Consider the following 21,740-nt stretch of genomic DNA (forward strand, 5'->3'; position numbering starts at 1 on the left):
TTTTGCTTCAGTCTGGACTGCAGAGCCGGCACTTATAGCCTGCAGCAATGCACAAGGCGGGAGGGTGGGGGGGAACTGATGGGACTAGAAGAAAACATGGCAAATGGAAAATAACCTTATCTGCCAAATAGCTTATTAAACAGCTAATTAGCCGGGGTATTACTCAGCTTCTTCATTTCTTCGCTCGCAGCTTCCCGCGTCCTCGGCTGCGCCTGCAGCACGACTTATTACGGAAGGAGAAGGCTGATGAATGGGCTGTCTTCCTTGCAGCTCTCGGCCCTGAGCGGGATTTGTCTTCTGGACTTCCCGTTCTCCTACGCCTCGCCTGTTATCCATCACTCGACGTCAGTGACTGACGCCTATCGCCTCGCTCGCTGAGTGAGACAAGAGGGGTTCAGGTCCACCCCACGCAAATGACCTTTCGGACCCAGCTACGGTAACGACTAGGAAAGGGCCACCCTCAGAAAAGCCTCCTGGGATGCTGGCGATGTTAGTGTGAGCCAGCTCACGGTATTTTAGCCTCTAGCTCACACATTCTTGTTTCTGCTCAGGAGAAATGGCCCCGGAGCAAACTAATCCATGCAGCAGCTCACAACTTTAATGCCAGGAGCTCACAAAGTAGAATTTTTGCTCACAAGACTCCCCAGCTTAGAGGGCGCATGGGATGGGTGGGGGAAGGGCACAAGAGATTTGGTCAAATGAAAAAAAGGGAGCAGGAGATATTCTACTAAGCACACATTTCGCCCTAGAGCAGATGTCCCCAACCTGGACCCAAGAGCACCGTCAACCCCCACCAACACGTTTCCTGGTGCCGAGTGCTTTTAGAAAGGGGGCGGAGCAAGGAGGGGCTTTTGTTCAGCAGGGCTTCTAATTGGCTGATCGGCAAACTAAATGGTATCCTGAATTCTGTTTTCTTTATTAAGGTAGACAGACAGGTGAATTTGGTGGCTCATTTTGTAAGTTTCCTTTCCCTGTCCTAAGCCTACCCACTGGCTTCCTAGTCATAAAACACCCCACTCTGCTAGAATGATATCTAGAAGATAAGAAGATGATATTGGATTTATACCCCACCCTTCCTTCTGAATCTCAGAGTGGCTCACAATCTCCTTTACGTTCCCACCCCCCACAACAACAGACACCCTGTGAGGTGGGTGGGGCTGAGAGAGCTTTAGCAACAATTGCCCTTTCAAAGACAATTCCTACGAAAGCTATGGGTGACCCAAGGCCATTCCAGCAGGTGCAAGTGGAGGAGTGGGGAATCAAACCCGGTTCTCCCAGATAAGAGAGCTCTGGCTGACCCAAGGCCAATCCAGCAGCTGCAAGTGGAGGAGTGGGGAATCAAACCCGGTTCTCCCAGATAAGAGAGCTATGGCTGACCCAAGGCCATTCCAGCAGGTGCAAGTGGAGGAGTGGGGAATCAAACACAGTTCTCCCAGATAAGAGAGCTATGGCTGACCCAAGGCCATTCCAGCAGGTGCAAGTGGAGGAGTGGGGAATCAAACCCGGTTCTCCCAGATAAGAGAGCTCTGGCTGACCCAAGGCCATTCCAGTAGCTGCAAGTGGAGGAGTGGGGAATCAAACCTGGTTCTCCCAGATAAGAGAGCTCTGGCTGACCCAAGGCCATTCCAGCAGGTGCAAGTGGAGGAGTGGGGAATCAAACCTGGTTCTCCCAGATAAGAGAGCTCTGGCTGACCCAAGGCCATTCCAGTAGCTGCAAGTGGAGGAGTGGGGAATCAAACCCGGTTCTCCCAGATAAGAGTCTGCACACTTAACCGCTACACCAAACTGGCTCTCTTAGTACTGAAAAGGAGCCCTGACCTAGATAGCCTAAGATAGGCAGACCTTTGAATCAAAGCAAGATCAGCCCTGCTCAGTACATGGATGGGGGACAGCCAAGGAAGCCCAGGGCTGCTGCATAGAGGCAAGCAACAGCAAACCACCTTTGGCTGTCTCTGCCTTGTCCTTGGCCCAGGTTGGCCTGATCCAAAGAGGCAGAGACCCCTCTCTCTTACAGCACTGCATCGAGGTGCAGATCAGGGGTCCCCAACATGGTGCCCGCCAGTACCTTTCTGGGTGCCCACTAAGTGTTTTTACAAAGTGGGCGGGGCTTTGGCCCACCGAGGCTTCTGATTGGCTGTGCAGATTTCTTTCAAAACATCGCTTCGGGGGAGGCAGCCAGCACAGCACAAGCTTCTTCACCGTGCGACTGAAGGGAAAACATGGCAGCCTTTCTTTTGGCTGAGCCACGCCTCCCGCAGCACGTCTTTTGCGACCGGCATTCCCCCTGAGCTGAGTTAGCGTGAGCAAGCTCACAGTTCTTTAGCCTCCAGCTCACACATTCTTGCCTTAGCTCAGGAAGGAGGGCTCCAGAAACACACTAATTTGCGCAGCTGCCAAAACGCTCGCGCGCGACGTTCGTGCCAGCAGCTCACAAAGTAGAACTTTTTACTCCCGAGACTCCGCAGCTTAGAGGGAACACTGTCTGTGACTGTGCCCGTCGTGCTGTGTCAGAATTCCAAAGCGGCCTGTCAGCTGCAAAAAGGGAAGCAGAAGCAAAAGAAGAGGAGGAGGAGGAGCAGATTGGATTTATACCCTACCCCTCAGAGTAGTTTCCAATCTCCTCCCCTTCCTCTCTCCACAACGGACGCCCTGTGAGGCAGGTGGGGCTGAGAGAGCTCTGAGAGAACTGCTCTTGAGAGAACTTACGACTTTTTTAAAATATGACTTACGAATTTTTTAAAATAAGGCTCCCGCATACACCAGAATTTTATTTGCTAAGTATAATAAAAGAAAAAACTCCCCAAACTAGAAAAAAAAACGTCTGTTATATATTGTCACTGTAGCTAGAATTCTAGAATTTCTAGGATGGAAAACCACCGCCTTCCCAAGATTGCCCTGTATGGCGAACTCTCCACCGGCCATCGAAATAGAGGGGCACCAAAGAAGAGGTACAAGGACTCCTTGAAGAAATCCCTTAGCACCTGTCACATCAACCATCACCAGTGGTCTGACCTAGCCTCAGATCGCAAAGCATGGAGGCACACCATCCACCAGGCTGTCTCTTCCTTTGAGAACACACGCATAGCTGGTCTTGAGGACAAAAGGAGATTGAGGAAGAATCGCACTGCTACAGGACCAACCCTAAATCAGACTTTTCCCTGCAGCCGCTGTGGCCGGACCTGCCTGTCCCACATTGGTCTTGTCAGACACCAGTGAGCCTGCAGCAAACGTGGACTATTGCACCCTTCTTAAATCTTCGTTCGCGAAGCCAAGCCGAGAGAGCTAGAATTCTATTTGCCAAGTACTGGAAGGTTGCAGAAATCCCAAGAAGGGACGAGTTTGTACAAAAGCTATTAGAGGCAGTAGAATTAGATATTTTAACAATGAAACTGAGAGGACAGTCTTATTCAACTACTAAAGAAATTTGGAACCCGCTGTATCTATGGATAAAAAGTGTGGGAATTGAAATGAGAAACTTGAATTTATGTTTTGGTAACCCCCCTTAGGCTCTTGGTGATGGGGTGGGAAGGGTGGTGGGGGTGTGTTGATTGCTTTAATGTATTTCCTATTTGAATCAATCTGATACTACAAGTATTCTGTATTATGTACAAGTTTCAATAAAAGATTGCTTTAAAAAAAAAGAGAGAGAACTTACGACTGATCCGAGGTCACCCAGCCGGACTGGGGAATCGAACCCAACTTTCCAGATTCGAGCCTGCCGTTGTTAACCGGCACACCAAACTGGAGAGCCCCCCCCCCCGGTACGGATGATGAGTTTCATCACTGCAGCCCATGCTGTGATTTCTGCGGTGATTTTATGTCGATCTGGCCTTTGAATCACCAGGCGTGCTCAACCCACCTCTCCCCAGATGCGCCCTCCCATCTCGCCCCGCTATTCGTACTTGTTAATCTGAGCCAAAAACATTCCCTTGAGGGCGTAGAATTCTGCCGTCATCTCCTTGGTAAAGTACTTCAGGTTTGTTGACTCAATCACCTCCAGGCCCTGTTGGGAGCAAACGCGACAAGCCAAGATTTAGCTAAAACACACGCTGTGGATGGGGGTTTTTTTTAAAGACCAACATAAAAGGAGAACTTTTCTAATCATCATTCCTTGTTCCAAGGCTCTTCCAGGGCGCTCATCACGCCGATGGCTCAGAAGGTTCACGCCCGCCTCCCACGCCGAGTCACCCACGCCTTGCAAACACCTGCGGGGCTGGGCTATGGAGCTTGGCCTGCCGCAGACGGGTTAAGTCACTTCAGCAGAGCACAAAAAGACACCTCGGCAGGAGCCTCTGCCCGACGTGAGGAACCTTCTAGCTAGAGGAAAGAGGCAGCGACTGGGGCCTTGGTGGGAGCCGGATTACGCTTACCCATCCACGTGCGCAGACAGTTTGAAGACTTTATTGGTGGTATATAAAAACCACCCCACTCCTGACCCGCCTAACGCTGGCTCCCAATTTGTTTCCAGGTCCGATGCAAGCCGCTGGGGTTGACCTTTAAAGATCTTGTAAGGCAGGGGGTGGGGAACCTTTTTTCTGCCAAGGGCCATTTATTATTATTATTATTTATTGGATTTATATCCCGCCCTCCCCAGCGAAGCAGGCTCAAGGTGGCTATTTCTAACAACATGATATTTATAACGTCATTTGCGGGCCATACAAAATTATCAACTTAAAAAAAACAGTGCTCTGCCAAGGGAGAACAATTCAAGCCGGCAAAATTAACACAAATAATTGTTTTTCTATTTGAAGTCACGTGGGGAGAGCCTAATTCAGCACACAAACACACCGGCCTGCTGCCCTAGGCAAATGCATAGGTCTGGGCATATTAGACAACATCCCCTAATAGCATATTAGGTCACACGCTCATTAGCCTGTTAGGCCACACCATCTGGGATAATCAGGTGCAAACTGAACTGGTGGTAGCAGGCTCCCACCCCCCACCCCTCCAGCTGCTCCCAGCGGACCTTTAAAGGCACCCACATACCCCAGCAGCAGTCCTTCACAATGCCCATGAGAGAAAGAGAGAGGGAGGCTCGGCCCAGCAATCCCCGAGGGCCAGACCAAGTGATCTCGAGGGCCGTAAATGGCCCTCGGACCTGACGTTCCCCACCCCTGTTGTAAGGCATTGCTGAAGAACCGCCTGCTTCCTTAGGAAGTTACCTCACAGCTAGAGTCATCTTCGGAGACCCAGCTTCAGGTGTCCTTGCCTGCTGAGATCTGGCAGGTGGCAATCCAGAACAGGGCCTCCTTGGCTGCAGCACCCAAGCCTTACAAGATCCTTAAGGGCCTTGCCTGCCCCCTTCTCTTTCCATCTACCACCAGCAGGCAAAGACTTTTCTGTTTTGTCAGAGGCTTCCTCCTTCCTTCCCCCTATGTTTGTATTGCTGCATACGGTTTTGCATGCGTATTTTAGCTTTGGTTTTAACTGTCCTTTTGTCAATATGGGCTTTAAATGCGTGAGGATGTTTAAGACGTGCAATTTAAAATTTCGGGGTTTCACGTATTTTATTTATCTGCATTGTAAGCCGCCTTGACCTCTGCCAGACAGAAAGGCGGCTGCTAAATGTTTTAAATAAATAAATATGCAATGGGAATTTTTTCTGAACAACCCTGGTTTCTCTACCTGCATGCACTCGTTCTTCCCCATCACGCCAGCCAGCTGCAGGTAGCACTTGACTTGCTGCCGGATCTTCTGGAAGCAGTCCACGATGGGCACCGTCGGGATGGTGTGGATGCGGCTCAGGATGTCCAGGGCCACGTTGACCAGCCCTTGCTTCCGTGCGATCTTCCCGTATTGAATGATTGCCGACGCCGAGGCGTGAACGCCCAGCATAGCGTTGTTGGAACTGGGATCGTGCTGGGAGCTGTTCTCGTACGCGCCGACAATGGCTAGGAAAACCAAGCAGAGAGAAGGCTGGGAAGAAAGGGGCTGTTATGATGCCACCGCATTATGATAAGAACGTAAGAGAAGCCATGTTGGATCAGGCCAATGGCCCATCCAGTCCAACACTCTGTGTCACTTAAGAACATAAGAGAAGCCATGTTGGATCAGGCCAATGGCCCATCCAGTCCAACACTCTGTGCCACATAAGAACATAGGAGAAGCCATGTTGGATCAGGCCAATGGCCCATCCAGTCCAACACTCTGTGCCACATAAGAACATAAAAGAAGCCATGTTGGATCAGGCCAATGGCCCATCCAGTCCAACACTCTGTGTCACATAAGAACATAGGAGAAGCCATGTTGGATCAGGCCAATGGCCCATCCAGTCCAACACTCTGTGTCACTTAAGAACATAAGAGAAGCCATGTTGGATCAGGCCAATGGCCCATCCAGTCCAACACTCTGTGCCACATAAGAACATAAGAAAAGCCATGTTGGATCAGGCCAGTGGTCCATACAGTCCAACACTCTGTGTCACATAAGAACAGAAGAGAAGCCATGTTGGATCAGGCCAGTGGCCCATCCAGTCCAACACTCTGTGTCACATAAGAACATAAGAGAAGCCATGTTGGATCAGGCCAATGGCCCATCCAGACCCAACACTCTGTGTCACATAAGAACATAAGAGAAGCCATGTTGGATCAGGCCAATTGCCCATCCAGTCCCAACACTCTGTGCCACATAAGAGAAGCCATGTTGGATCAGGCCAATGGCCCATCCAGTCCCAACACTCTGTGTCACATAAGAACATAAGAGAAGCCATGATGGATCAGGCCAATTGCCCATCCAGACCCAACACTCTGTGCCACATAAGAACATAAGAGAAGCCATGTTGGATCAGGCCAATGGCCCATCCAGTCCAACACTCTGTGTCACATAAGAACATAGGAGAAGCCATGTTGGATCAGGCCAATGGCCCATCCAGTCCAACACTCTGCGTCACTTAAGAACATAAGAGAAGCCATGTTGGATCAGGCCAATGGCCCATCCAGTCCAACACTCTGTGTCACTTAAGAACATAAGAGAAGCCATGTTGGATCAGGCCAATGGCCCATCCAGTCCAACACTCTGTGTCACATAAGAACGTAAGAGAAGCCATGTTGGATCAGGCCAATGGCCCATCCAGTGCAACACTCTGTGCCACATAAGAACATAAAAGAAACCATGTTGGATCAGGCCAATGGCCCATCCAGTCCAACACTCTGTGTCCCATAAGAACATAAGAGAAGCCATGTTGGATCAGGCCAATGCGCCCATCCAGTCTCAACACTCTCTGACCCACAGTGGCCAAAGCCCAGGTGCAGTCAGGAGGTCCTCCAGCGGGGCCAGAACTTCAGAAGCTCTCCCACTGTCACCCCCTCCCCCAAACACCAAGATACATGTGCTGCTTAAATATACGTAACTGTGAATCGCCCTATCTAACAAGGAAAGGGGCTCCTATCCGCAAAACCCACTTGGCATCAACTTTTAGGGGATCTGCTTTTCTAAGCCTTTCTAATGAAAAATGGCATTTGCAGTAGGTTTTGATTGCGCATTTTGTTTTAGTCTTCCAAAACAAGTCTCTCACACAAAACTTCATCCTTTGTGTATAATAATAAAACTGTGGTGGTATTGGCCAAATGGAGCTCTTCCATTGGTTAACACCTGCGCTCCATAACCCTTTGGCCCATCATGTGTCAGTCACTCCCTCTAGGTTCTCACTGGCTGACTCCCCTGTCCCCCGCCTACTGTCCTCCTGCTCGGTTGAAGCCTCCTGCCAGCCTAAGGAGGCTTCCTCCAACTCAAGATGCAGGAAGAGCCACTGAAGTGCGAGGAAGGGTGCATGGAAGATGGCTGGAACCACCCCCTCGGCTTTTACCTTGGTAGTGATGCTGCCGCCACATGAAAATGCTGCTCCAATGGGACAAGTCGTCCGACACGATGGGCAGCCTGTTCCGCCAGGTCTTCACCACCGTCTTCATGTCATGCAGGCTGTTGTTGCGACCGAGGTTCGCCGGCTGCAACCCAGCATTTATCTGGGCCGCCTCTTGCAGTTCGATGATCTGTTGCGCTGCCTAAGAGGAGGGCAGAGGTTAGGGAAAGGCAAGGCCAGCAGGACAAAATGCAGCACAAGTGGAGGAGATAATAATAATATAATACCGCACACTTAACCATTACACCAAACTGGCTCTCCTTTGACCTTTCTCTGCATTCCAGTGAAAAAACTACAGCTTGGCTCTAACAAAACTTCCCATCCTTGTTAAGAAGATGATACTGGATTTATACCCTGCCCTTCAATCTGAATCTCAGAGCGGTCACCATCTCCTTTATCTTCATCCCCAACAACAGACACCCTGTGAGGTGGGTGGGGCTGAGAGAGCTCTCCCAGAAGCTGCCTTTTCCAGAACTACAGAAAACAATATGGCTGTATGCTTTTTCAAGGACAAGCTCTGCGAGAGCTATCACTGACCCAAGGCCATTCCAGCAGCTGTAAGTGGGGGAGTGGAGAATCAAACCTGGTTCTCCCAGAGAGCCAGCTTGGTGTAGTGGTTAAGTGCGTGGACTCTTATCTGGGAGAAAAGGGTTTGATTCCCCACTCCTCCACTTGCAGCTGCTGGAATGGCCTTGGGTCAGCCATAGCTCTGGCAGAGGTTATCCTTGAAAGGGCAGCTGCTGGGAGAGCCCTCTCAGCCCCACCCACCTCACAGGGTGTCTGTGGTGGGGGGGGGGAAGATATAGGAGACTGTAAGCCGCTCTGAGTCTCTGATTCAGAGAGAAGGGCGGGGTATAAATCTGCAATTCTTCTTCTTCTTCTTCTTCAGATAAGAGTCTGCGCACTTACCCACTTCACCAAACTGGCTCTCTTTTGACTTTTCTTTACATTCCAGTGAGAAGCATATTCAGTATATTTAGACTCCCTCCATCTAGGAGCCCAATTCGAGTCCAGCAGCACCTTACAGACCAACAAGATAGTTGAGGTGTAAGCTCTGAGTCTTGAAAGCTTACCCCCCTCCCCCCCCCCAAAAAAAAAAGTCTTGCTGGAATCTAAGATGCTATTGAACTTGAATCAAGGTCTTCTAATGCAGACTCTGAAAGAGAACTGCAGAGACCAGGAACCTCAACCTGGAACTCTCTTGATTCACTGCTTTAAGACTGGGCATTGCCTCCTATCTCCTGCTGGATTACGGCTATACCAGCTACAACGACGTGCAAGTTGGCAGAACCCAAGATGCTAGAAAGCCGACACTGGAACCAGCAAGATCGTTCTTCTAAGAGAAGAAAAACAGCACTGTATTTATTGGCCCCTTGCTTGGATCATCCTAGCATGACGTAGCCTCGTACCAGAGGTCCCCAACCTTTCTGAGGTTGCCGGTCCCTTTGGAATTTTAAGAAGGGGAGGTGAACACCAATCCAAAATGGCTGCCAGAGGAGGTGGGGCTGAACCAAAAATGGCTGCCTCCAGAGGAGGAGCCAAGGAGAATCCCTCCGCTCTTCACATCTCTTGGGAAGAAGAAAATCCTGAAGAGGGAATAGAACCACATGCTAACTAGAAAAAAATCAGATGCTGGGCAGTTCTAATCTAACAGCGGAGAACTCTTTAATTTGAATGTGGAAAGTCAATCACAAACCCTGACTTACAATGGCTCATCCGCTTCCTGAAGAACTCAGAGGGCGCCAAGGGAAGTACTGGTAGGTGCCATGGAGCGCAGTGGGAGACAGAGGGCTAGCCAACACTGGCCCAGTCACTGCACAAGAAATCACTGCTACCCTCATCATCTTCCATTCATCTTCTCTCCTGCTCTCTCCCTCCCAAAGATTAAGGTAAACTGGAGGGGTCTGTGGCTCATTGGTAGAGATGAGGATCTCCTCGGCAAGCAGAAGGTCCCAGGTTCAATCCCCGGCATCGCCATTTAAAAAAAAAGGTAGTAAATGATGTGAAAGACCTCCAGCTGGGATCTCAGAAAATCTTTGCTAGTCTGAGTAAGCAATATTGATGGTGATGGACCAGTGGCCAGACACACTGTAAGGCAGCTTTGTGCGTGTAGCTCCTCTCCTCATTTTTCAAAAAAGTTATCTTCCTAAAGATGTCTTGCTTCTCAGCATTATTAAAACTGGTGACTCTGCAGCTCAGCCTTTTGCCTGAACCCTGGACCAGGAGAAAGACTTTCCATACACACTGACTGTTCATTTGATATCTCCAGTGTTAAGACAGGAGAGCTGATTCTCCCCCCCCCCCACCAATCGCTGTGATGGAACCTGAGACAATCTAGGTTAAAGCACTACCTAGTCCAGTTTTCTACTAGGAAGCTCTTATATTACAAAATGGCAAATATTTGCAAACATTAGATATGCTAAACCTCTGGATTACTTTCTACGTGGCTCCTTAGCACAGAGCAAGCCGTGGCACTTTCTGTTTTACAAATCTGCAATGGTAAATATGGAGCACACACTTCTGCCCGATACCAAAGTAAACACAAGGCACGTCATTTCATTCCCAAGCAATAAAGGAAGGTTATCCTTTATTGTGGACATATTTGGAAGTTCTTGGGCAGCTTCTTTTGATCGGCGAGAAAGCAGCAGTAAAGCTTGCCCGGTAAAACTGTATTCACTCCAGTCCTGACCCATCTGCACTGGCTCCCAGGGAAGCCATGTTAGATTAGGCCAACGGTCCCATCCAGTCCAGCACTCTGTGTCACACGGTGGCCAAAACCCAGGTGCCCTCAGGAGGCCCACCAACATGGCCACAACTCCAGAAGCCCTGCCACTGTTGCTCCCCAAGCACAAAGAATACAGAGCATCACTGCCCCATGTTCAAGGTGATAGTCTTGACAATGAAAGCCCTGTACGGTTTCCACCGATGTTCCCTCTAAGCTGCAGAGTCTTGTGAGCAAAAATTCTACTTTTGTGAGCCACTAGCATTAAAGTTGTGAGCTCCTGCATCAATTATTGTGCTCTGGGGTCATCCTTCCTGAGCTAAGACAAAAATGTGTGAGCTGGAGGCTAAAAATCTGTGAGCTAGCTCATGCAAACTCAGCTTAGAGGGAACACTGCTTGTGACCAAGATACCTGATGGACCGCCTACTTCCTTGTGAACCTGCCCAACCACTACAATTGTCTTTGGAGGCTCTGTTGCCTTCCAAGGCATACAGAAGGTCCCAGGTTCGATCCCTGCCATCTCCAGTTAAAAGCACTGGGTGGGAGGGGATGCCTGAGATATTGGAGAGATGCTGCCTGTCTGAGTAGACAATACTGACTTTGATGGACTAAGGGTTTTGATTCAGGGTCCTCATGGGTTCAAACCTTATATATCCACATAGCTAGGGAGTAGAACAAGGGTGGCCAAACTGTGGCTCCAGAGCCACATGTGGTTCTTTCATATATATTGTGTGGCTCTTGGAGAAGGCAGCTCTCTCTTTAAAAATCACTTCTCCAAGCCAAGCCACCCAGCAGCTTGGAAAATGCATTTACAGTTAAGGTTGTTTTCTTTCCATCTCCCCTCCTCCCCATCTATTTTCCTTCCTTCCCTCCCTGATCTCAAACATCCATGTCTTGCAGCTCTAAAACAGCTCATGTTTACTCAATGTGGCTCTTACATTAAGCAATTTTGGCCACCCCTGGAGTAGAACTTTCAAGTAAAGCAATGGGGTTGAAATGCGCATCGACTGGCCTCCTATTATTTGACCTGAGCCAAATCCTTTTTAAGGCAAGAGTGAGGCTGTAAAGCTCGCAACATGTCTTTTTATTTCATCATGACGTCATTCAAAGCTGTTAAGTTCCTTTAAAAAGCTAACCTTTTTTTTTTTAATAGTTGTGGGAGCTATGCGTAATTTCTACTTTAATGTACTGCAAACGCAGGGCAATTTGTGACATTCCAGGACAAAGTCAAGGAGAAACGAATCACACAGTTACAGACAGGACTGGCACCCTAGGCAAAGCAAACTTCTGGTTCCCACCCCCCCTACACTGATGTCACTGAATCACGGGGGGGCATCCCATTCGGCACCCCCCAGAAAGCCAAAACCCTAGGCAATCGTCTAGTTTGCCTAGTGGTGGGGCCGGCTCTGATCACAGAAACTTCGTTGGACGCTGTTAAAAAGATTTTTAATTATTTTTTAAATTAAAAATAATTTTTAAAAAAATCAGCATTCAACCTATTTATGATTTAAGGATCTGTTGTTGTTTTCATCCTGCAAGTCAGAGGTCCCCAACCTTTTGAGCCTGGAGGCACTTTTGGCATTCTGACACACGACAGTGGGCACAGGCACAAAATGGCTGCTGCAGGAGGCGGGACCCGCCACAAAATGGCTTCCGTGCAGAGGAAGTGAACAAAAAGCCATGGCCAGGAGAAAGAAGGGGGTGAAATGCCTCCCAGCTTTCTGTACCCTGCTGAAAGCTGTACTGAGCAGAATGCTAGGGTGAAATGGCTCGGAGCCATTTAAACTCCTGCTTTCTGCTTCCTGCAGCTTTTTTAATTTAAGCTTTTATTACATTTTTCCATACATAACAAAACAAAATCAAAAGAAGGTAAACAATATAGATTTCGTCTTAGTACAGAGTACTGTTTTTCAGGGATCTCATACATATATTACGTTTTCTTTTTTTCAAAAATAAATCAACTTTTCATATAACGGATTAATTGGTATGCGTTTGTTCTGCAACAAGTACTCAATTACTATAAACCATGGTCCTATCATTTTTTTTCCCCTCATATGTTTTAGGAGAGCAACTGAAGATCATGTAAGCCAGTTTAGTAAATATAAAATAGTCCCAAATTTTATTTATCCACATTTGTACTGTTGGTACCTTATCGTCTTTCCATCTTGATGCTATTAGCGTCTTGGCAATATTAACTAGAACTAAAATCATATCTTTCTTAAAACTATCAATCTCTGATATTTCCCAGAGGTCCAATCATATTGCTTTTGGTGTAAAAGGAATAGCTACTAACAATATTCCCTTTCGTTTTTTAACCATATTAGACCAATAAATTTGCAACTCTGGGCATGACCACCGACTCCCTGCAGCTTTTCACGAGAAGCAGAAAGCAAGGGTTTAAAGTTCCCATGGCTCACAAACTGAGGCACACCGGTTCGGTTCGCAAACCTGCCTATCAGTTTGTGGTTCAGCCATGAACCACAAACCAAACTGACCAAATTGATAGAATCATCACAACACCCAGGCAAGGCAGACCAAGATTATTATCCCCATCCGGGGCGGGGGGGGGGGAGAGGAGAGGGGGCGGCACACTCTGGGAGTTTAACAAGCAAAACTGTGGTTTGACCTCAAGTGGATCACAGCTTACTCTCTCTTAGTCACTGCACCACACCAAGCCCACGGTCTGTGATCCCCCTGAGAAAAGCCCTGCTGGATCAGACCAGTGGTCCATCTAGTCTAGCATCCTGTCTCATGCAGTGGTCAACCAGTTGCTCTGTAAATCCAACAGGAAGAGCGTAAAGACCAACCCCTTGCCCGGGTGTTCCCCTGGCACTGGGATTCCCCTGGCACTGGGAAAGTAGAGAAAGAAGTACTTTTCTCCCTTTCTCACAATACAAGAACTCGTGGGCACTCGATGAAATTGCTGAGCAGACAGGTTAAAACGGATAAAAGGAAGTACTTCTTCACCCAAAGGGTGATTAACATGTGGAATTCACTGCCACAGGAGGTGGTGGCGACCACAAGCATAGCCACCTTCAAGAGGGGGTTAGATAAAAATATGGAGCAGAGGTCCATCAGTGGCTATTAGCCACAGTGTGTGTGTGTATAGGCCACTGTGTGACACAGAGTGTTGGACTGGAGGGGCCATTGGCCTGATCCAACATGGCTTTTCTTAAGTTCTTATGTGACACAGAGTGTTGGACTGGATGGGCCATTGGCCTGATCCAACATGGCTTCTCTTATGTTCTGATGTGACTCAGAGTGTTGGACTGGAGGGGCCATTGGCCTGATCCAACATGGCTTCTCTTATGTTCTTGTGTGACACAGAGTGTTGGACTGGATGGGCCATTGGCCAGATCCAACATGGCTTCTCTTATGTTCTTATGTGACACAGAGTGTTGGACTGGATGGGCCACTGGCCTGATCCAACATGGCTTCTCTTATGTTCTTGTGTGACACAGAGTGTTGGACTGGATGGGCCATTGGCCAGATCCAACATGGCTTCTCTTATGTGACACAGAGTGTTGGACTAGATGGGCCACTGGCCTGATCCAACATGGCTTCTCTTATGTTCTTGTGTGACACAGAGTGTTGGACTGGAGGGGCCATTGGCCTGATCCAACATGGCTTCTCTTATGTTCTTGTGTGACACAGAGTGTTGGACTGGATGGGCCATTGGCCAGATCCAACATGGCTTCTCTTATGTTCTTATGTGACACAGAGTGTTGGACTGGATGGGCCACTGGCCTGATCCAACATGGCTTCTCTTATGTTCTTGTGTGACACAGAGTGTTGGACTGGATGGGCCATTGGCCAGATCCAACATGGCTTCTCTTATGTGACACAGAGTGTTGGACTAGATGGGCCACTGGCCTGATCCAACATGGCTTCTCTTATGTTCTTGTGTGACACAGAGTGTTGGACTGGATGGGCCATTGGCCTGATCCAACATGGCTTCTCTTATGTTCTTATGTGACACAGAGTGTTGGACTGGAGGGGCCATTGGCCTGATCCAACATGGCTTCTCTTATGTTCTTGTGTGACACAGAGTGTTGGACTGGATGGGCCATTGGCCAGATCCAACATGGCTTCTCTTATGTTCTTATGTGACACAGAGTGTTGGACTGGATGGGCCACTGGCCTGATCCAACATGGCTTCTCTTATGTTCTTGTGTGACACAGAGTGTTGGACTGGATGGGCCATTGGCCAGATCCAACATGGCTTCTCTTATGTGACACAGAGTGTTGGACTAGATGGGCCACTGGCCTGATCCAACATGGCTTCTCTTATGTTCTTGTGTGACACAGAGTGTTGGACTGGATGGGCCGTTGGCCTGATCCAACATGGCTTCTCTTATGTGACACAGAGTGTTGGACTGGATGGGCCACTGGCCTGATCCAACGTGGCTTCTCTTATGTTCTTATGTGACTCAGAGTGTTGGACTGGATGGGCCACTGGCCTGATCCAACATGGCTTCTCTTATGTTCTTATGTGACACAGAGTGTTGGACTGGATGGGCCACTGGCCTGATCCAACGTGGCTTCTCTTATGTTCTTATGTGACTCAGAGTGTTGGACTGGATGGGCCACTGGCCTGATCCAACAGGGCTTCTCTTCTGTTCTTATGTGACACAGAGTGTTGGACTGGATGGGCCACTGGCCTGATCCAACAGGGCTTCTCTTCTGTTCTTATGTGACACAGTGTGTTGGACTGGATGGGCCACTGGCCTGATCCAACATGGCTTCTCTTATGTTCTTATTCAGAACCTGACTACCTCTTAACATGGTGGTTTCCTTTGGACACCACGACTAGCAGCCACTGATAGACCTGTCTTCCATTAATCTGTCTGCTAGCCTGTGGCCTTCACTACATCCTTTGGTAGCAAATCCCACATTTTAATCACTCTCTGTGCACAGAAGTATTTCCTTTTGTCCCTGCTGAATCTACTGCCCATCAGCTTCACTGGATCCTCTCAACGCTTGAAAGACCGGATCCCTCAGAGCCCATGGCCTGCAAATTAAGCCAAGCCCCATTACGTGCTCACTTCAAACTGCTTTTCCATCAGCAGATGTTCCGCCTCCCCTTCTTCTTCACCTAGCAAATGGAAATGTCGCGCAGGTAGCTAGTTTAAAGCCACAAAATGGGCTGGCAAAATTCCGCAAGAATTTAAATTGCCTACCGAGAGAATCAAGCCGACGCAACCATTTTTGCAAATCTTCTGGTGAGATGACCGCTGGCGTTAAGCTATTAATCAGCTCAAACGAAAGACAACTGTCCCTCGCCCAAAAGTCAGTCTGCACTTGGACAAATCTCCAGAAACAAAATTAAGCAAAGGGATATTCCACTCCCCACCCCCCCAAACACACACGCCCAATAATCGCCACAGTATCAGTCCTCACAATAGCTTAACCTTCATCCTGTTCCCATTCATCATGTAAATTTAATTTTCGAGCAGGTATTTAATCACCCACTATCTGATGCAGAAAAAAGTAATTACTGCTGAGTAGTTCACCAGTGCTATGTTTGTAACTTTGTCATTCGCTGACTATTTTTTGTGGGGGGGGGGGCATGCGGATATTTAAACATGTTACATTGATGCATCCAGAAATGCTAGAAGAAGTTTTATTTAGTAATGTCTGTTCTTTCTAACTGAGGGAAAGCGACCAGCTTCCTTGGAGCAAACCCAAGATAACAAGGTTTAGAGGCTTAGAACGTTCAACAGACGCTATCTGCTCAGAGAAAGGACACTCCGGATCATTATTTATTTTAATCTTAACTCCTCCGCTCGTTGCTGTCTCATGAAACAAAAAGCAAGTGGATCCCACGGAGGCGCAACCGGCGTATGAAGTCTTGGGTTTCTTTCTAATTCAGGTCGGTCCCATTGAGGATTTTGTATCCTCAAGATACCTTTGTTGATGTCGGAGCATGAAGAAGATGAAGAAGAAGATATTGGATTTATATCCCGCCCTCCACTCCGAAGAGTCTCAGAGCGGCTCACAATCTCCTTTCCCTTCCTCCCCCACAACAGACACCCTGTGAGGTGGGTGGGGCTGGAGAGGGCTCTCATAGCAGCTGCCCTTTCAAGGACAGAGTCTCAGAGCGGTCTACAATCTCCTTTCCCTTCCTCCCCCACAACAGACACCCTGTGAGGTGGGTGGGGCTGGAGAGGGCTCTCACAGCAGCTCCCCTTTCAAGGACAACTCCTGCCAGAGCTATGACTGACCCAAGGCCATGCTAGCAGGTGCAAGTGGAAGAGTGGGGAATCAAACCCGGTTCTCCCAGATAAGAGTCTGCACACTTAACCACTACACCAAACTGGCTCTCCACTTTGGAGCATGCTGAAGGAAGCAACTTCAGAAGACCTCTCCCACCCCCTGCCTCACCCCCAAAGCTGGGAGAATGACCCTCCAAGATTCCCTCCAGCACACCCCAATGAAGTGAATAGGAGATGAGCAAGAGCACTGAGGCAGCCTGGCACACCTCCAGTCCAGATGTAAGGACTTTCTGCACCACGCCAGAGCTTTGAATCTTGAATGGTTATAGTCTGAAAAAAGTCTTGTTGGTCTCTAAAGCAAGGGTGTCAAACATGCGGCCCAGGGGCTGAGTCAGGCCCCTGGAGGGCTCCTATCAGGCCCCTGAGCGACTGGCTGTGGTCTGCTTCCTTCTCCCTCTCTCTTGCTTCCTTCTGCATCTCAGCTTGCTTTGCAAGGCTTGCTCAATCGCACAGGAGCTACACAGCAAAATCTCAATTTTCTCTTCTTCCTCCTGGTCCCCTGGGGACGGAGGGAAAGAGCCAGAGCTTCCTTTGCCCATTTCCCTGGATCCCATGGGAGAGATACAAAGAAAGCATCTTTAAGACCAACAAGAGCTAATGTTTTAAGCGCGTTTTAGGGGGGTTTTTTTAAAAGAATCTTTAATCGTGTTTGTTTGCATCCTTTAAAAAGTTTCTCTCTCTGCTATCTAATCTTAAATAGGTACACACACGGCCCGGCCCAACAAGGTCTCATTTATGTCAGATCTGTCCCTCATAATCTGATGTTTATTCTATGTGGCTCTTACGTTAATCGAGTTTGGCCACCCCAGGCCCAGGAGATTCCCACCTGTCTCTTTTTCCCAGACCTCCCCCTTGAAAAAAAATGAATCAAAAGCATTCGGGTGGAAGCTTGCCACAGTACCGTCGGAGAGATTCCCCTACCCTTTTCCAAGCAACAGTCAGGAATAGCACCAGAAGTATACAAAAAAAACCGAGGAAGTGCTCGAAAGCTGAGATCATTGATGACTTAAAAAAAAAATGATTTTTGATGATGTCAAAAAATTATTTTTGCTTTCTAAAGAATAGCTCACTCATTCATTTAAGGCGCCAACGCATCCTCCAGCCTCTTGAAATCCTCTCTTGAAATCAAACCACCTCCGCCTTGGGCATCTACAATTGTGGTTCATTGACACCCACCCGTTTCTTAACTTCACATACGTAACACACCGCTATAGATCTCCATGGAAATCAAGCCATCGAAGCACTATTTTCTGAATAGCTCGCTCCTTCTGAAAGATGCCTGGAACTGTGGCTTCTATTAAAACAACGCACTTCAGAGACAGCGTGGTGTAGTAGTTAAGAACGGCAGACTCTAAGCTGGAGGACTGGGATGGTTTTCCCACACCTCCAGAAGGAGGAGGAAGAGGCGATTAGATTTATACCTCGCCCTTCACTCAGAGTGGCTTCCGATCACCTTTCCCTTCTCCTCCCCACAACAGGCGCCTTGTGGGGTAGGTGGGGCTCTGAGAGAACTGCCCTTGAAAGGAACCACTCTGAGAGAACTGCGGCTGGCCCAAAGTCACCCAGCAGCTGCATGTAGAGGAGAAACGGGGAATCAAACTTGGTTCTCCCAGATTAGAATCTGCACACTTAACCACTTCATCGAACTGGCTCTGGGTTATGCTGGGTGACCTTGGGCCAGTCCTGGTTTTCTCAGAACTCTCTCAGCCCCACCTACCTCACAAATTGCCTGCTGTGGGGAGAGGAAGGGAAGGAGATTGTAAGCCGCTCTGAAGAGGAAGAAGAAGAAGAATTGCAGATTTATACCCTGCTCTTCTCTCTGAATCAGAGACTCAGAGCGGCTTACAATCTCCTATATCTTCTCCCCCCACAACAGACACCCTGTGAGGTGGGTGGGGCTGAGAGGGCTCTCAAGGACAACCTCTGCCAGAGCTTTGGTTGACCCAAGGCCATTCCAGCAGCTGTAAGTGGGAGAATGGGGAATCAAACACGGTTCTTCCAGATAAGAGTCCGCACACTTAACCACTACACCAAACTGGAAGGAAGGAAGGGAAGGGAAGAAGAAGACTGCAGATTTATACCCCGCTGTTCTCTCTGAATCAGAGAGCAGCTTACAATCTCCTGTATCTTCTCCCCCCACAACAGACACCCTGTGAGGTGGGTGGGGTGGAGAGGGCTCTCACAGCAGCTGCCCTCTCAAGGACAACCTCTGCCAGAGCTATGGCTGACCCAAGGCCATCTCAGCAGCTGCAAGTGGAGGAGTGGGGAATCAAACCCGGTTCTCCCAGATAAGAGTCCACACACTTAACCACTACACCAAACTGACTCTCAGAGCAGCTGCCCTTTCAAGGACAACCTCTGCCAGAGCCCTGGCTGACCCAAGGCCATTCCAGCAGGTGCAAGTGGAAGAGGGGGGAATCAAACCCGGTTCTCTCAAATAAGAGTCTGCACGCTTAACCACTACACCAAACTGGAAGGAAGGAAGGGAAGAGAAGAAGACTGCAGATTTATACCCCGCTGTTCTCTCTGAATCACCTGTATCTTCTCCCCCCACAACAGATACCCTGTGAGGTGGGTGGGGGTGGAGAGGGCTCTCACAGCAGCTGCCCTTTCAAGGACAATCTCTGCTAAAGCTATGTCTGACCCAAGGCCATTCTAGCAGGTGCAAGTGGAGGAATGGGGACTCAAACCCAGTTGTCCCAGATAAGAGTCCACGCACTTAACCACTACACCAAACTGGCTCTCCGAGACTCCTTTGGGTAGAGAAAAGTGGGGTATAAAAACCAACTCTTCTTTTCTTCATTTTTTTTTAAAGTAACCCAAACAAAATATTCCTCAGGAATATCATGGAACAAAAGAAGCTTCCTTCAACCTACCAGTATATCCCCTGTACCAGTGATCCCAAACAGAGTTTTCTCATGAGTTCCTACAGATATGTTGCTGTGTTCTGTTTTCTCCTTCCCCAAAAGAAAACCAACTCTGGGTTTCTTCCACTTCCCTGGAGTAGAAGACTCCAGGTGGGCGGGGGGCTCTCTGGGAATACACACTCTGAAAGAGCCACCCGCATGGCAAGAGGTTGCTTGAGTTAGTAAATCCACGGCAGTCATTTTGTGACTGGTCCCACCATTTTGTGGCGGTGCCCGCTGCCACTGTCTCAAAATTAGGAAAACTTCCACAGCCTCAACAAGCTTGGGGACCCCTCCTCTCCTCTCCATCCCATCTTACGCCTTACATTCCCCAGTTTGGCGTAATGGTTAAGTGTGCGGATTCTTATCTGTGAGATTCGGGTTTGATTCCTCACTCCTCCACTTGCACCTGCTAGCATGGCCTTGGGTCAGCCATAACTCTGGCAGAGGTTGTCCTTGAAAGGGCAGCTGCTGTGAGAGCCCTCTCCAGCCCCACCCACCTCACAGGGTGTCTGTTGTGGGGGAGGAAGGGAAAGGAGATTGTGAGCCGCTCTGAGACTCTGTCCTTGAAAGGGCAGCTGCTGGGAGAGCCCTCTCCAGCCCCACCCACCTCACAGGGTGTCTGTTGTGTGGGAGGAAGGGAAAGGAGATTGTGAGCCGCTCTGAGACTCTGTCCTTGAAAGGGCAGCTGCTGTGAGAGCCCTCTCCAGCCCCACCCACCTCACAGGGTGTCTGTTGTGGGGGAGGAAGGGAAAGGAGATTGTGAGCAGCTCTGAGACTCCTCGGAGTGGAGGGCGGGATATAAATCCAATATCTTCATCTACCTCCCAGGGTGTCTGTTGAGGGGGAGGAAGGTAAAGGAGATTGTGAGCCGCTCTGAGACTCCTCGGAGTGGAGGGCGGGATATAAATCCAATATCTTCATCTACCTCACAGGGTGTCTGTTGTGGGGGAGGAAGGTAAAGGAGATTGTGAGCCGCTCTGAGACTCCTCGGAGTGGAGGGCGGGATATAAATCCAATATCTTCATCTACCTCACAGGGTGTCTGTTGTGGGGGAGGAAGGTAAAGTAGATTGTGAGCCACTCTGAGACTCTGTCCTTGAAAGGGCAGCTGCTGTGAGAGCCCTCTCCAGCCCCACCCACCTCACAGGGTGTCTGTTGTGGGGGAGGAAGGGAAAGGAGATTGTAGGCCGCTCTGAGACTCTGTCCTTGAAAGGGCAGCTTCTGGGAGAGCACTCTGCAGCCCCACCCACCTCACAGGGTGTCTGTGAGCCACTCTGATATGCTGAGATTCAGAGTGAAGTGTGGGGTATAAATCCAATATCATCATTATCTTCCTTTGCTCAGTGGTTAAGGTGACAGGTAGCCTCGGGGGGGGGGGGGGGAGACCCAGAACCCTTGCTGGCTCACCTGAAGAAGTGGCGTGTGGACGTGAGACACCACGTAAGGGAGCCTTCGCCACTCGCGAATGGCCAGGCCGCTGGCCATCTCCACCAGCCGCTCAATGTAGTTCAGCTGCTGCTCTTCTGGGTGGCAGATGGCCAAATAGCCCCGGTACATGTTGACCTTCCAGGTAATCTCCTTGGGGCAGCTCAGCTCCACCTGGGGGATAAGACAGCAAGAGGGTTCGTTCGTATGCAACGCACTGAGTATTCCACTAGCCAAATCGGCTACCCTTTTTTCACACAGAGGCAGATACAAACATGCAGAGTCCCAAATCCATTATTAACACATGAAGCTGAACATATGAAGAACATATGAAGCTGCCTTCTACTGAATCAGACCCCCGGTCCATCAAAGTCAGTCTTGTCTACTCAGACTGGCAGCAGCTCTCCAGGGTCTCAAGCTGAGGTTCTGCTTACCAAGCAGATGCTCTACCACTGAGCCACCATCCCTCCCCTTAAACATATGAACATATGAAACTGCCTTCTACTCAATCAGACCTTCAGTCCATCAAAGTCAGTCTTGTCTACTCAGAC

The 21,740-nt window shown here is 49.1% G+C and overlaps 1 protein-coding gene across 1 annotated transcript in view; it reads right to left on the minus strand.

Moving 5' to 3' along the window:
* Positions 1–21,740, minus strand: part of TRRAP (transformation/transcription domain associated protein) — a 280,470-nt gene that overhangs the window by 85,248 nt on the left and 173,482 nt on the right. Inside the window, 4 exon segments of the mRNA XM_060260958.1 lie at positions 3,903–4,003; positions 5,626–5,891; positions 7,805–8,000; positions 21,172–21,363. Coding sequence (XP_060116941.1) covers positions 3,903–4,003; positions 5,626–5,891; positions 7,805–8,000; positions 21,172–21,363 — 755 coding nt within the window.

The sequence above is a fragment of the Heteronotia binoei genome, chromosome 20 (genome assembly GCF_032191835.1).
Source record: "Heteronotia binoei isolate CCM8104 ecotype False Entrance Well chromosome 20, APGP_CSIRO_Hbin_v1, whole genome shotgun sequence".
Classification (NCBI taxonomy): Eukaryota; Metazoa; Chordata; class Lepidosauria; order Squamata; family Gekkonidae; genus Heteronotia; species Heteronotia binoei.